Consider the following 14,630-nt stretch of genomic DNA (forward strand, 5'->3'; position numbering starts at 1 on the left):
AAATTTGGAGACTGAAGTTGACTAATGTTGAATAGTTTTAACATTAAGATTTTAAAAATTAAGCATACTTTCCACTCAAATTCCCACTAGTGCAAAGTATATATATAAAAAAAAAAAAAAATTATATATATATATATATATATATATATATATATATATATATATATATATATATATATATATATTTTTTTTTTAATTTAAATTGTAATATTTTCAATAGTATTTGCTTTGCTGCTTATTTTTTGTGTTTTACATAAAAAAATAATTGTAACATGCCTGAATATTTTGTTTTAATTATTATTTATGATGATTCTCATTACTTTTTTTTTTTGACATATTTTTGTTACTATACTAAAAATGAGAATTATCATACATAATATTTAGAATTTAAAATATGAGCAAAATATTCAGATATATCTGAATAATTAAAATGTTACGGGGAAATAAGCTTAATTGTTTTAGAATTAAAAACAAAATACCTTTAAAAAATTAAGAATAAAAAACACCTATTATTTAGGCTATTTTTGCCGAAAAATGCCTATTTTACTTTATGCAAAATTGTATTTATTATTTTGTTTAATTTAATCGGAGATAAAAATGTGACCTGGACATGTTATCGTGAGATTATTTTTATACAGGTTTCTTCAGGTTTAATCATGTATGTCTGAAATATGTAATCAAAATGGCCATTAAATCATATAAAATTGTTAAAAAGCCCTTTTCATATACCAAATGACATCACAGACACAGAACCATCAACTCCCAATTCACGTTTCCATTTAAATCTGGTTTACAATCCAGTTTAGCATCCACATGATGTGGTTCATGTTCACAGATAACACTTCTCATCTTTATCTGCTGGTACACAGTCGAAAAATGTCAAAACAACAACAATAGCAACAACAACAAAAGGACAATCAGGTAAACGTGGGCGAACCACCGATTGCTACGATTGAGAAAGTGTCAACCACAGTGCACTGTGCTCAAATAAATACGCTCATAACCGACATAAATAACGCGTGACATGTACCTGAGCTTGGACTCATAGCACCGTTTAGAGGCAGAGCACCGCGGGGGTCAAAGGTCACCCCTCGCATCACCACGTGTCCCGCAGAGGTTCATAGTGCAAAAAGCGAGCGTCTCCAGGGACGAGATCCCTTCTGTCCGGCTCTCAGCTGCTGAACTTCACTCCGGCTGTGAAGTGAGGCTTTGGCAGGGTGGGCGGCTGTTTAGGAGGAGGCCTGCAAGTTCAGTAATAGGTTAATCAATAAAGCATCTATCCTCTTAAAGGAAGTGTACACCCAAAAATCTACATTTGCTGAAAATTTTGTCATCCTCAGGCTATTCATGATGTAAATGTGTTTGTTTCCTTATCGAAACATATTTGGAGAAATGTAGCATTCCATCACTTGCTCACCAATGGATCCTCTGCAGTGAATGGGTGCCGTCAGAATGAGCTGATAAAAACAATCACAATAATCCACAAGTAATCCACACCACTTCAGTCCATCTGTTAATATCTTGAGAAGACAAAAGTTTAAACAAATCCATCATTAAGATTTAAGCGTTATTATGGATAATACTCGTATTTTGCCAGAAATTATTGTTTGAAGTTTAAACGTCTTGATGATGAATTTGTTTCTTATAAAAATGTAGCTTTTGTCTTCTCAAGATGTTAACTGATGGACTGGAGCGATGTGGATTATTGTGATGTTTTTATCAGCTGTTTGGACTCATTCTGACGGCACCCATTCACTGCAGAGCATCCATTGCTGAGCAGCTGATATAATGCTAAATTTCTCCAAATATGATGGAGAAACAAACTCATCTACATCCTAGATGGCTTGAGGGTGATTACATTTTCAGCAAATTTAAATGTTTGGGTGAACTATTCCTTTAAATGATTTGACACTTTGGGTAGGTGTTCCTTGGGTGTATTTGTACCTGCAGGGCTGTGGGTGAGGCAGAGCGGGTCGCGGGGCAGCTGGGGTCGGGATGGGCGCTGGAAGTCGCACGGCCGAAGGGTTCCGAATCACCCGGACGTTTCGACCCAGTGGGTCTGCGGGAAGAGGCTTCTGGGGTGGACTGGGCTTCTCGAATGCCTGTTAGAAATTTGATGAACTGAACTGATTACACACTCAAAAATAAGGGTTCTTTATTGGCTTTATTAAGAAGGTTTAACACCTATGGAAACTTCCCATTACAAAAAAGGTTCTTTGTAGTATAAAACGTAGATGATTGAAAATGTTCTTTGCACTAAGAAAATGATTGGTTTCAATTTTTGTTCAAACTTCTTAAGATACTAACGACTGCAATCCAGTCCATTTGAACTTAAACAAGTCTCCTCAAATGGTCTGAGCTGCTGTTCACGTTCACTGTTTTTTATAGCTCTAAACTCTACTGTATGTAATCAACTGTTTGTCTATTGTCTATTTTTATTTCTCCTAAGAAATTTTAGTAACCTACAACAGCAGCACATTCTTCTGTGTACTTTTATAATACATTTTTAGAGCTTTAGACAGACAATTTTCAATCTTTTTATGTTGCATGGAAAGAAAAATTATGCATGGTTCAACAATAAGTGTTAATGCTGTCTGACCTTTCATTTTTGGGTCACTGACCAACTCTTGATGAATACTACACTCTCAGAAATAAAGGTACAAAAGCTGTCACTGGGGCGGTACCTTTTCAAAAGGTACACTTTTGTACCCATTAGGTTCAAATACGTACACTTTAAGTACTAATATGTACCTTTAAGGTACCAAAATGGACCCTTTAGGTACAAACGCCCCAGTGACAGCTTTTGTACCTTTATTTCTGAGAGTGTAGTTCCTGTCTTTTGTCCAGCAGAGGGCAGTACAAGCTTATTTAATGTTGCTGCATGTATTTTGTGCTGTATGTGGCTTCACTGCTGCCATGGCGACTCTCTCCAGGGGTCATGTGATGCATTCATATGTTCCAAATCTACATGCTGACTATGAGGTAATGATAACCTGCTACCTGCACTCCATCTGCTCCTCATTCTCTTTCATCTCCACAGAGATCCAAACATGATTTCACAGCTCGCATCCTTCTGTCCTATACATTTTAATATAATTTGAATTGTTCTGAACTGCTCATATCTCAAGCGTTGCATGATTGCTGATGACAGAGGCTCTTTGTTTTTGTGGCTGATAAAAAGGTCTTGAGAAAGCTTGCATGGAGGGACTCTCATGTGTCTCCTCGCTAACGCTTCCCCAGTGGAAAGTTTTGAAGAGCTGAATCAGCGATGAATGACCTGCCAGATCTCAGACACACACACACACACACACACACACTTCTAGCTAATGAAACAGCCTGAGGTCACGCTGGACACGTCTGAGACTCCAGGTCTTCTGTTCATTGTCTCATTTCACTGCTGACCGCCGGATTGATTCAAAGGATTAATTCATATTAAATGACTTAACTTGGATGTTTGAGTTTAACAGTACACTATCGTTCAAAAGTTTGGGGTCTGTACAATTTTTTCAAAATAAATTTTCACTTTTATTCAGGCAAGTGCCCTAGTAATTACGCAGAACACTCTAGCAGCACCCTATCAACAACTACCATTAGAACACCTTACCAACCACCTAGCAACACCCTAACAACCAACCAGACCACCTTAGCAACCACCTAACAGTGTCCTAGCAATCACGCACAACACACTGGCAACACCCTAACAACCACCCAGACTGCTTTAGCAACCACCTAGCAGTGCCCTAACCATCACACAGAACTCACTAGCAACACCATAACATCAGCCTAGAAACTATCCAGAATCACCAGAACACCCTAGCAATGCCCTATCAACCACCTAACATCCAACCAGAACACCTTAGCAATCACCTAGCAACACCCTAACAACCAACTAGAACTCCTTTATCAACCACCTAACAACACCCTAACAACAGACCAGAACACACTAGCAACCACTTAACATCCTAAGAACCAACCAGAATCCCTTTACCAACCACCTAATGGTGCTCTAGCACACTAGCAACACCCTAACAACGCCCTAGAAACCACCAGAACACCCTAGCAACCACCAAACAATATCCTAGTGACCACTTGACTTTTTGGATAAAAGCACCTGCTAAATGCATTAATACAAAAGTAAGTGTTTTAAAAACCAAAACCAATATAGCAGCTCAAGAAACCCATCTTGCTGAAAGCAACAACCACCGACGAACACTATGTTTTGAAGTGCGGTGGTTCGTGGCTGTTATTAGGTGTTTTAGCAAGGTTTTGTGTTGTGCATTTGTTTTCTCTTGAGAAGGCTCACCTTCACCCATCCATTCCCTTCCTCTTCCTGCAAGCCGTCTCTCCACAGGTCGTCTTATAAAACAGACAAAGACTCTCTTTTCATAGGCAGGTTTTTATGGGACAAATCAACAAATTGCTACGCTTCAAAGAACAGGCAGGCATGAGGACTGTCCACAGACACTGCAGTTAATGCACCTCATCTGAGACAGACGACCTCAGGTAATTAACTTGAGCCAAACATCTTCATTCTAGCCATTGTTATTTAATGCACATTTTCTGTCTTTTGTCATCAGCCTCTTTTAGTGAGATTTTTATAAATGGTAGAGCAATTAAGATTATTATTCAATGCGTGTTGAAGTGTCCTCACGAGGTTAATTAACAACCTCATTACTTTGACAGCAGATGTTTGAGACTGCTTAAATGTCGTTAAATGTGAACATTACTTCTAGACATTTATATAGACCAATTTCAGTGTTTGCAAACATCAAAGAGGTTTTTTGTGGTCGGAGCCTATCTGGCCTTTTTTGCTCAGAATTGACAAACTTGCAATTGTTGAGTTAAATTAAGTTATAAAGTCCTAACTAGAAGATAAAACTTGCATTTGCAAGAAAAAAGTCAGAATTGTGAGATAAAATAAGTAAATGTTATGTAAAATATTAATAGTAATAGGTTAAAATAGTATTTCATGCTGTAACTGAAGGGGTCCCCTGTGAACTACATATGTGAATATTATGTAGAACTATTACTTAAATCAAATTTATGGTTTTAAAGTAAGGTAATCATAGCAGTTTTCAGCCATAGTCTGTCTGTTTAAATGTCTGTGTTTAGCTTCAAATGGCGTCTTTGATGACAGTGTTCTATTGAAAGTTTTTGCATTCCGATTTTGACATCCAAAGGCACAATACATTATTTCATTGATTTGACCTGTTTCCCTCCACTTGTTACCAATGTTTTTCTGACTTCTACCCCAAATTGGTCTATTAGGACTGTAAATTTCTTAATCTAAATAATTAAATAATATGCTGATTATTTAATCAAATTAATTACATGTATCAATACACAGTGAGGAAACCCCCAAAATGAACATAATTCCAAGATATTGTGTCAGTAGAGTAAAAAGTGGGTTTAGAAGTCAAAATATTATTTATTTCCATATTTCATTGAACATAAGCCGATCAATGACCTATAGCACACAGCAATGCATTTTGAAATCGAGTTTGTCAATCTGTCTGAGGCAGACTATTTTAAGCCATGTCAAAACCTTGAGTTTCCGTTCCGTTCTGATCGACTCGCTCAGTCTTTTATTGGCTGGCCAGAGGCTTCACTCTGCATTTTCTTTGGATTGCATGAACCTCTGAACACACTTGAGATTTAATACGACACAGAGCTCTAATGAAAGAGGCCTGTTCACACCACTGGAGCGCCAACGTTAAACTGTAAAACTATTATAAAATACTACAGTGTGCATTAAAAATGAGCTCTATCTCGCCATTGCAACACTGCTAGGGAATGAGAGAACGATAAAAATAAATGAAATCAGTAAAGTACAATGTACCTGCTGACATGTATAGAAGTGTACACGATGTCATTATGAGTGGTACGATTGCTCATTATAGTTATTGATTTGAACAAACCCCCAATAGTAAGTATCAAAATCAGTGTGGTGTTATTTTTCTCAGTATCAGACTCATTTTCACCTGCTGAATGATAAAACAGGTCAGAAAATCTCAAAAAACACACACTGAAGGAGGGGCCATGACAAACCTAGAGACAAACATACAGAACACCCTAGCAAACACCTAAAATGCCTAATACCTTCCCAGAACACTTTAGCAACCACATAACAACAAACAAGGAACCACCTAAAACATCCTAGTAATCACCCAGAACCACCCACAACACTCCAGCGACTATCTAACACCCTAAGAACCATATGGAACACACTAGCAGCCACCTAACAAATGCCCTAGTAACCACCCTCAACACCCTAGCAACCACCTAACATCGTCCAAACAACCACCCATAACACCCTAGCAACCACCTAAAAACCAATGACCCTGTACCACCCAGAACACCCTTGCAACACCTAACAACACCATAGAAACCAAACAGAACACCTTAGTAACCACCCAGAACACCTATCAATATCCTAGCAACCACACAGTATCACCTAGAACATGCTAGAACCCAACTTACAATACCCTTGCAACCACACAGAACACTCTAGCATCATAAAAACCACCCAAAATACCCTACCATCCACCAAGCAACTACCAGGAACACCCTAGCAACACCAAACAACTAGCCAGAACACCCTAACAACCATCCACAACCACCTAGCAATCCCCAAGAACCACCCATAAACTTTCAACTACTTAACACCCTAACAACCACCCAAAACACCTTGCCATCCTCCTAGCAACCACCCAGAACACTCTAACAACACCTAGCAACCAGCCAGAACACCCTAGCAATCACCAAGAACCACCCATAACAAACTAGCAACTACCTAACACCCTAATAACCACCCAAAACACCCTGCCATTCACCTAGCAACCACCTAGAACGCACTACCATCCACCTAGCAACCACCAGGAACACCCGAGCAACATCTAGCAACCATCCACAACCACCTAGAAATCACCAAGAACCACCCATAATGAACTTGCAACTACCTAACACCCTAACAACCACCCAAAACACCCTACCATCCACTTACGACCAGCCAGAACACTCTAGCAATCACCAAGAACCACCCATAACAAAATAGCAACTACCTAACAACCACCCAAAACACCCAAATATTCACCTAGAAACCACCCAAAACACCCAACCATTGACCTAGCAACCACCAGGAACACCCTAACAACAAGCCAGAACCACCTAGCAATCACCAAGAATCACCCATAGCAATCTTGAAACTATACCTAGCACCCTAACATTCACCCAAAACACCCTATTTTTCATCTAACAACCACCTAGAACACCCTACCAATGCCCAAGCTACCACTCAAAACACCCAGTCTTGTTTTATATATGCAACTCCTGCAGTGCTGGCATATTTCCACTCACCATGGCGATCTTGCAGACGTTCTGGCAGGCCAGGCCGCGGCCGGCTGTTCCTGCTGCCGGAGCGGGTGTGTGTGTGTGTGTGAGTGCTGGTGGAGGGGCTCTGGGTGGAGACGAGTGTGTGTGTGGTGGTGTCAGCGGCAGGCCGAGTGCCAGCGGCAGCGGATGAGAGAGGTGGACCGGAGGGCACGGGGGCAGCCGGCGGAGACCATGAGACGGGACCACAGAGTCCACCGTCTGGAGAGGAGACTGGGGCTACAGAGACACAGATAAAGATCATGTTTGACTGACAATTAATATTTCAATAAACAAGTAATATGCAGGATGCACAAAGCAATAAAGCAGAGTTCAAAATTAATCATTTCTGTCATTTATTCACCCTCATATCCCTTAAAAATAGTTTGAAACACAATATGAGATATTAGGCAGAATGTTCAAGCTGCTTTAACATATAATGAATGTGAATGATGCTGTTAAACTTAAAAAAAAAATCAGATACTCACACTTATTTGAGTAATTTCTAGCATTTAGTTTTTTGTAATATAGTGCACAAGTCATATGGTCTATTTTTTATGATGTTTCATTAACAAAGTTCGGGAGGAGCACGTTCAGATAATGAAGGTGTGTGTATATATACACAGCTGACTCACCTCTGTTCCTTGAACCACCCCTTCTCCGCACTTACATCTATTCCTGTCCTAACCTGCAGGCGGGAACTCAGGGTTCGGGCCAAAGTTCCGAGCTCGGACAGCACGCCAAATACGCATAAACTTTATTCTATTTATTATATGTAAGTGTGAACTCGTGAAAGTGTATTTATTGAGTTTAATGTCATTTTTGGTGCATGAGATCATCATTTAGTATGAGAAAGAGCAACTTGAACATTCTGCATAACGTTTCCTTTCGTGTTCCACAGAAAAAGAGAAAGTCATACAGGTTTGGATCAACATGCAGCTGAGTAAATGATTAATCATTTTTGGCTGAGCTATCCTTTTAAATGATACAAAGGAGTCTCATATGAGCACACACTCACACATCAGAGCTGTTTTGAGCTCTTGACCTGCAGCCAGATGTGACAAGAACAAAAAGAGACGAGAGACAGAAACCGTGTATGTGTGTGTCTGTATAACCTCACCTTGCCTAACATCAAACAGACCTACATCCTCTATCCTGTTACCGTCACACATTATGAGGACCAGATACTGCAGCCACTCTTAAAGGAACAGTTCACTAAAAAACTACATTTACTCACCTTTAAGTTGCTCCAAACCTGTATTTTCTTTGAAACAAAAAGGATGAAGTGAAGTGGAAACAAGATTTGAATGCTACATGTAAGATTATCATTGAAAAACGACTTAAATTTCAGACACTTTCTAAAAGCTTCAGAATATAGTACTTACTATATCTATAAGAAAACATTTTTATGGTGTTTCTTTTGTAATTTTTGTCACTGTTTTCATATGTTAAAGAGCAGCTTGAACATTTCTTCTTATTTCTTCTTATTTTGTGTCCCACAGAAGAAAGAAAGCCATACAGGTTTGGAACAACATGAGGGTGAGAAAATAATTACGAAATGATTCAGAATGTTGGGGTCAGTAAAATATATATACATTTTTAAAAGAAATTATACTTCCATGCAGCGAGGAAGCATTAAATTGATCAAAAGTGACACTAAAGATTTATGTTACAAAAGATATCTATTTCAAATAAATGCAGTTTTTTTTTTTTTTTTTTTTACTTTTATTCATCAAAGTATCCTGAAAACAAAATACATCACTGTTTCGATAAAAATACGAAGCTGTTCATATTCAAGAAACTATTTCTTGAGCAGCAAAGCAGCATATTAGAATGATTTCTGAAGGATCATGTGATACTGAAGACTGGAGTAATGATGCTGAAAATTCAGCTTTGCATCACAGGAATAAATTACATTTGAACATATTCACATAGAAAACGGCTATTTTAAAGTTTTTTATGTTTTTCTGATCACATAAATGCAGCCTTGGTGAACACAAGAGACATTAAAAAATTGAGCAGTCTCTCTCACAGCACAGGCTATCACCACAGGGGTCAGTCATGGTACTTTGCACATCCTCTAATCACAGGTCTGAACTGCTTTACTCAACAACAGCCCTAAGATCACAAATGCATCCACGATCCATCTGGCTGACAGGCGTCTCTACTGATTTTCCAACAATTTGTGAGAGCTCGTGTGGTCTGACAGCTAAAGAGCAGGTTTCAAACGCGGAACGCTCACTTTATTTTTCCTGTGCTTTTTATTAAACAAACCTCTGGAGTGAGAGATGGACGGCAACTGTCACTCAGAACAGAAATAAAATAGTGAAGCGACACACATATGCATGCAAGTTTATGCACAAATATGAAATATGCATATGCTTGTGTCTCTCTCAGTGCATGTGTGTGTGCATATGCATGCAATATGTAAATGAGGGATTCACACACCTTATATATGCTGGCACTTTGTGGTAAAGCTGATGTCTGACGTTGAGGAGAAGTTCTGTACGTGGAGTGTGTTTGAGTCCCAATGTGTGTGTGAGCGGATGAGAGTGTGTGCACTGGACTGTTCAGTCTGTTGGGTCCCACAGACCTGCAGCAAAGCACAAATACAGAACACAATGTAGGATATCGCAATAATGCATTTTTACCAACATCCCATCTAAAAAGGAACCTCCTCAGAACTTCACATTCTAGCAAGGTTCTTTCAAAGTTATGAACAAACATTCACAATAACATTTTCCATTTACTTTATCTGGTCTTTAATAATGTTTTCAAAATGCTTTATAAAGTTCTGAAACCTTGTAGATGGACATTCATTGAACTTTTTATGTTCTAGAATGTTCAAAGAACATTCAAAAGTAACATTCCCATAATTTTTGCAAAAATATAAAATGGAATGTTCCCTTAGCAGTCACATAAACAAGAAAAAAGGCTTTTAAAACATGAAATGTTTACATAACATAATGGAAATGTTAGCAAAATGTTCTTAGAACATATTTTTGTTAGCTTGGGTAAAGTAATTATTTCAATTTATGAAACTACCAGTTATCATTTATTCTTATTTAGAAAGAATAATCATGTAAACATTCTCCACAATCTTTAAAGTCTTAATAAAAAATACAGATGTATAAATATATATTTATATTATAATAAATATATTATTGTTATTATTAATATATTAAAAAAGAAAAATAAGATATATATTCTCTGATAACAAACTTTCTTTAATACAGTTTTGCTTCTCAAGTAAATTGATCTAATTTTAAGGACATTTAGATGTTCTTTACTGGAAAACAAGACAAACACACTGATTAAAAACATTATTTGCAGCATAATGAGAATTAGGGGGTTAAACATGCTTAATTATAATCAAGCGTATCATTGACACGATGCCAAAAATATTAATGGTCTTAAAATAGGTTAAATTTTCTTTGTTTTTTTTTTCTTTAGATATTCGGTATGAAAAAAATGTCCCTAACAAGCTGTCAATTTAATTGCTAAATGGAAATAAAATACATCTAATGTAACATTACCAAAGTTAAGCTCTTCCCAGACTTCACGGTCATGGCATCGCAATGTGCAAATAAACCCACATATCAACACATTCAAAATTTCTGAACTTGCCACGCCCTGATAAACAATATGAACTATGGCAACACACAGAGGTCAGCCAGTCACAACACAACTCATTTACATATAGAATTCTCAATAATACTGTAGCAAAAAAAAGTAGTCTTTTTAATTCTAAGGGTCAGATATAGAGCAAAATGGTCATGAAAAAACAAATTATGACTTTGTGTGGTGTACATACTGTACTGTACAGCATGGCCTCATGCACCTTCAAACTGATTATCTATTTGAGTTGTGCAGGTTTAGTACCTCAGTTTTTCAATCGTGTTCTTCTTATTGCTGAAGAACAGACTGAGCAGAGTTTTCCTCTTAATGCACGCAATTATTCCAACACACAGCAGACACAGAAACGCCACCAGGATGCCCACCGTCACACTGCTGCTGTCTGCATGTACAGAAACACACACACACACACATTGGTGAATTGAGTAGATGCTGTTGAAGTGTTGAAGAGCAGTATAATAATCACAGATACATGTTTAATACCTGTTGGTCTCATCGGGCCGCTGTCCATACTGCCTCCAAACCCAGCTTTATCACAGAACGGAGGAGCCCAGAGAGACTCACAGTGACAATTCTTATTATTATTACAAACCTGCATGTGAGAGACACACACACACACACACATCAGCCATTTATACCGTATCCAACTGTCAGTATCATGTGTTTATGATTTATGTGTGTGTGTGTGTTGAGCAGTCGTCATGTCCTGTAAGTCTGTAAGTGCACCTCCTCAACATCTACCAAAACACTCAAACACTTCCTCTTTCCTCCATTTGGCAGCATTTGTTTCTGGTTCTTCTCTCTTGGCGCTGATGAGCCGCAGATGTTGGACTCAGAGGAACATCTTGATCTAATCTGGAGATTCATGATCTCATTCATGGTCTTCCACTATATGTTTCTCACTATCTGCACAAACCTGTAACCAATCCCACCTGTTCTTCAGGAAGACTGCATTCATGGATGTCCTTCATAATGCTGGAGCTAAAACACATTTGCTCTGTCAGGTTTCACCCCTCTGTATTTACACAGACCTCATCTGGACTCATTTTTACTGTAATCTATACATGCTTTGCTTAATTAAATGAAGATTTTAAAGAGTGAGAATTCTTACAGACAATGTAAATATGTAAAACTATCAGCAGAAACCATGTGGAAAAGAAGCGTTCCAACCAGTCATGGATGGCTTTTCAACCCATCAACTTTGACACCTGCCGGCATGAATTAATCAAACTTATATTTCAGATCAGCCTGGATTGCATTTGCATTTTGAATTATTTGCATTAAATACGTGTGAGTCTTACATTACAATATGAGAGAGAATGACTTGAAATCAAGGTCCTCAGTGGCTTTTAGTTGCGTGCAAGTCAAATCAGAATTACTTTAATTATGTTCAGCATAACAAAAAACATTTCTTGAAATCATATTGTGAATAAACAAAACATTTTCTATTCTCTGTCTGAGTATTTGCATTCATTCAATATTTACAACAACAACAACAACAACAAAAAGGAATTACTATAATTTGGCATTTCTAACTTGTAAAAATCATATTCACATCATAGTCAAACACATAATTATGAGCTGGAAACTCAAATTTTCATTAAAGCTCTGACTTTGATTCATGTGGAAACAACCAAAATATCAGAACGTCTAAAAACAAGTCCCGTTTTATGCAGTTTTGCTAAATCAATCTTGTTTAAAAGATATTTAGATGGGCTTTACAGGAAAACATGACAAAACACTGCTTAAAATCATGATTAATTAGTGTTAATGAGAACTGGGAGCCAAAATGTTCCTAATTATCATCAAATTTCCATTTAGCAATTAAATTGAGGATTTAATAGTGAGGTGAATCTAAAAAAAAAAAAAAACAGATACAGGTCATATTTCATCCCAATATTTTTATATTTAAAATTATTTTTCTTTATATTTTGGGATAAATTATGACCTGGGCATGTTTTCTTAAACAGTTTTCTTAGTAAACTCTCAATTTAATTGCTAAATGGAAATAAAATACTTTTATTTTACAAATGAAAACAAATATAGGAAATTATTCAGTATCCAACATATTGAAGCAGTTACAATATTGTAAAATTAACATCAAGATTTTCTGTTTAAAACTGCTTTAAAACAATGTGCGCTCTACATAAGAATTTGACTTGAATTAATCATGTAGTCATGCACTTTGCTATCATTATTAAAAGAAATCACACTAAGCCCAGTTTGGCGTTATGAGCGTAGCCATAGAAATGAATAATTCATGAGACTGAGGACATGAAGACGAGCTGTCATCGTGTAATTATGGTAATCCTGACATGAGTGTCACATTAGATTCAGATTCCTCATCTTATCAAGAACATTTCTACACTGTATGGGCTTCTGGAGTGGATACTGTATGTAGGTCTATGGAGATGAAACTGTCCCATTACATGATCAGATTGATTTCTGGGCTGCTTAAAGCCAACGTGAAATCCTGTCAGTCAGATATATACTCACCCCGTGTCCGCTGCACTTGGCCGAACAGTCGTGAACCCCGAGCACGCTGATGTTCTGACACTGTCTGTTTATACACATCTACAGACACACACACACACACACACACACACATAAGACACAGACAGACAGGCAGAGTTCATTTAGTTCTGTCAGTCAGTGATGATTGACAGCTCAACTCCACCCAAACATACTGACATGATCCATCCAAACGGGGTGGAAAAGTGTCTCATACTGTGCATGTGTCACACACATTTACTGCTTTATAACTTCATTTTATTAATACTATGATGTCAGGGTTATTTCCAATTATGTCAGGATGTGACCAATGAGGCCATTCTTTCCTTGATTTCATTCATTTCCTGAAGCCTGATTTCATTCACGACTCAAACATGCAGTTATTGCATTTTACTTTTGCATGGCGCCAACGACTTCTATTGATTTTGATATATAAATGAATTATAATGATATCAGATCAGGGTCAGAAATAAACTATGGATTGAGGCAAAATGCCAACAGTGCAAACTTTGACATGTTTCATAATACACTATTCTAGGCATATCGGGAAAATAATGCTGAGGTTTACATATAAATATGAGTTTAGTAAACCTATAATGAGCCTAATTTACATAGAAATGTGATGTTTGGCACAATTTCAGCACATTTAACTAGAATACATGTACACTGCAAAAAAAAAAAAAAAAGAAAAGGTTGAGCGAACTTAAAAAAAATGTTTTTTACCAGCTTCAGCTGATTTTTGAGTTTGCTCAACTTATTTTTGTGGGAGATTCTCAAATTTTGGTTGTATAAACTTAAAACGACAAGTTGAGAAAACTCAAAAATCTGCTGAAGCTGGTTGCCTTAAAATTTTAAGTTGGCTCAAATTTTTTTTTTTTTTACAATGTAGTTAGTAAATAATATGCCAGTCTTTGAGCTAAAAAAATGCTTATAAGTGTATATATGTAGTAAATGTTATTTATTTATTTAAAATGCATGAAAAAGTAAAAATGCTCCTGAAAATCAATTCTACAGAGCACATATATATAATATTCATAATATTTGAAAAGACAAACAAACCTAAAGCTATCCATTAAAATAATAATTTACTTTATTTATGAATCATTTTTACCTTT

The 14,630-nt window shown here is 37.1% G+C and overlaps 1 protein-coding gene across 1 annotated transcript in view; it reads right to left on the bottom strand.

Annotated features, from left to right (window-relative positions):
* Nucleotides 1-212: 212 nt before the first annotated feature.
* LOC131550814 (disintegrin and metalloproteinase domain-containing protein 12) overlaps nt 213-14,630 on the bottom strand; it is a 112,008-nt gene continuing 97,590 nt past the window's right edge. The window contains exons 17-23 of the mRNA XM_058793233.1: nt 13,501-13,578; nt 11,488-11,596; nt 11,251-11,386; nt 9,817-9,961; nt 7,357-7,608; nt 1,945-2,102; nt 213-1,241 (exon numbers count right to left, since the gene is read on the bottom strand). Coding sequence (XP_058649216.1) covers nt 1,172-1,241; nt 1,945-2,102; nt 7,357-7,608; nt 9,817-9,961; nt 11,251-11,386; nt 11,488-11,596; nt 13,501-13,578 — 948 coding nt within the window. The 3' untranslated portion in view covers nt 213-1,171. The remainder of the gene's footprint in view (nt 1,242-1,944; nt 2,103-7,356; nt 7,609-9,816; nt 9,962-11,250; nt 11,387-11,487; nt 11,597-13,500; nt 13,579-14,630) is intronic.

Source organism: Onychostoma macrolepis, chromosome 12, assembly GCF_012432095.1.
Source record: "Onychostoma macrolepis isolate SWU-2019 chromosome 12, ASM1243209v1, whole genome shotgun sequence".
In the NCBI taxonomy this organism is placed as follows: Eukaryota; Metazoa; Chordata; class Actinopteri; order Cypriniformes; family Cyprinidae; genus Onychostoma; species Onychostoma macrolepis.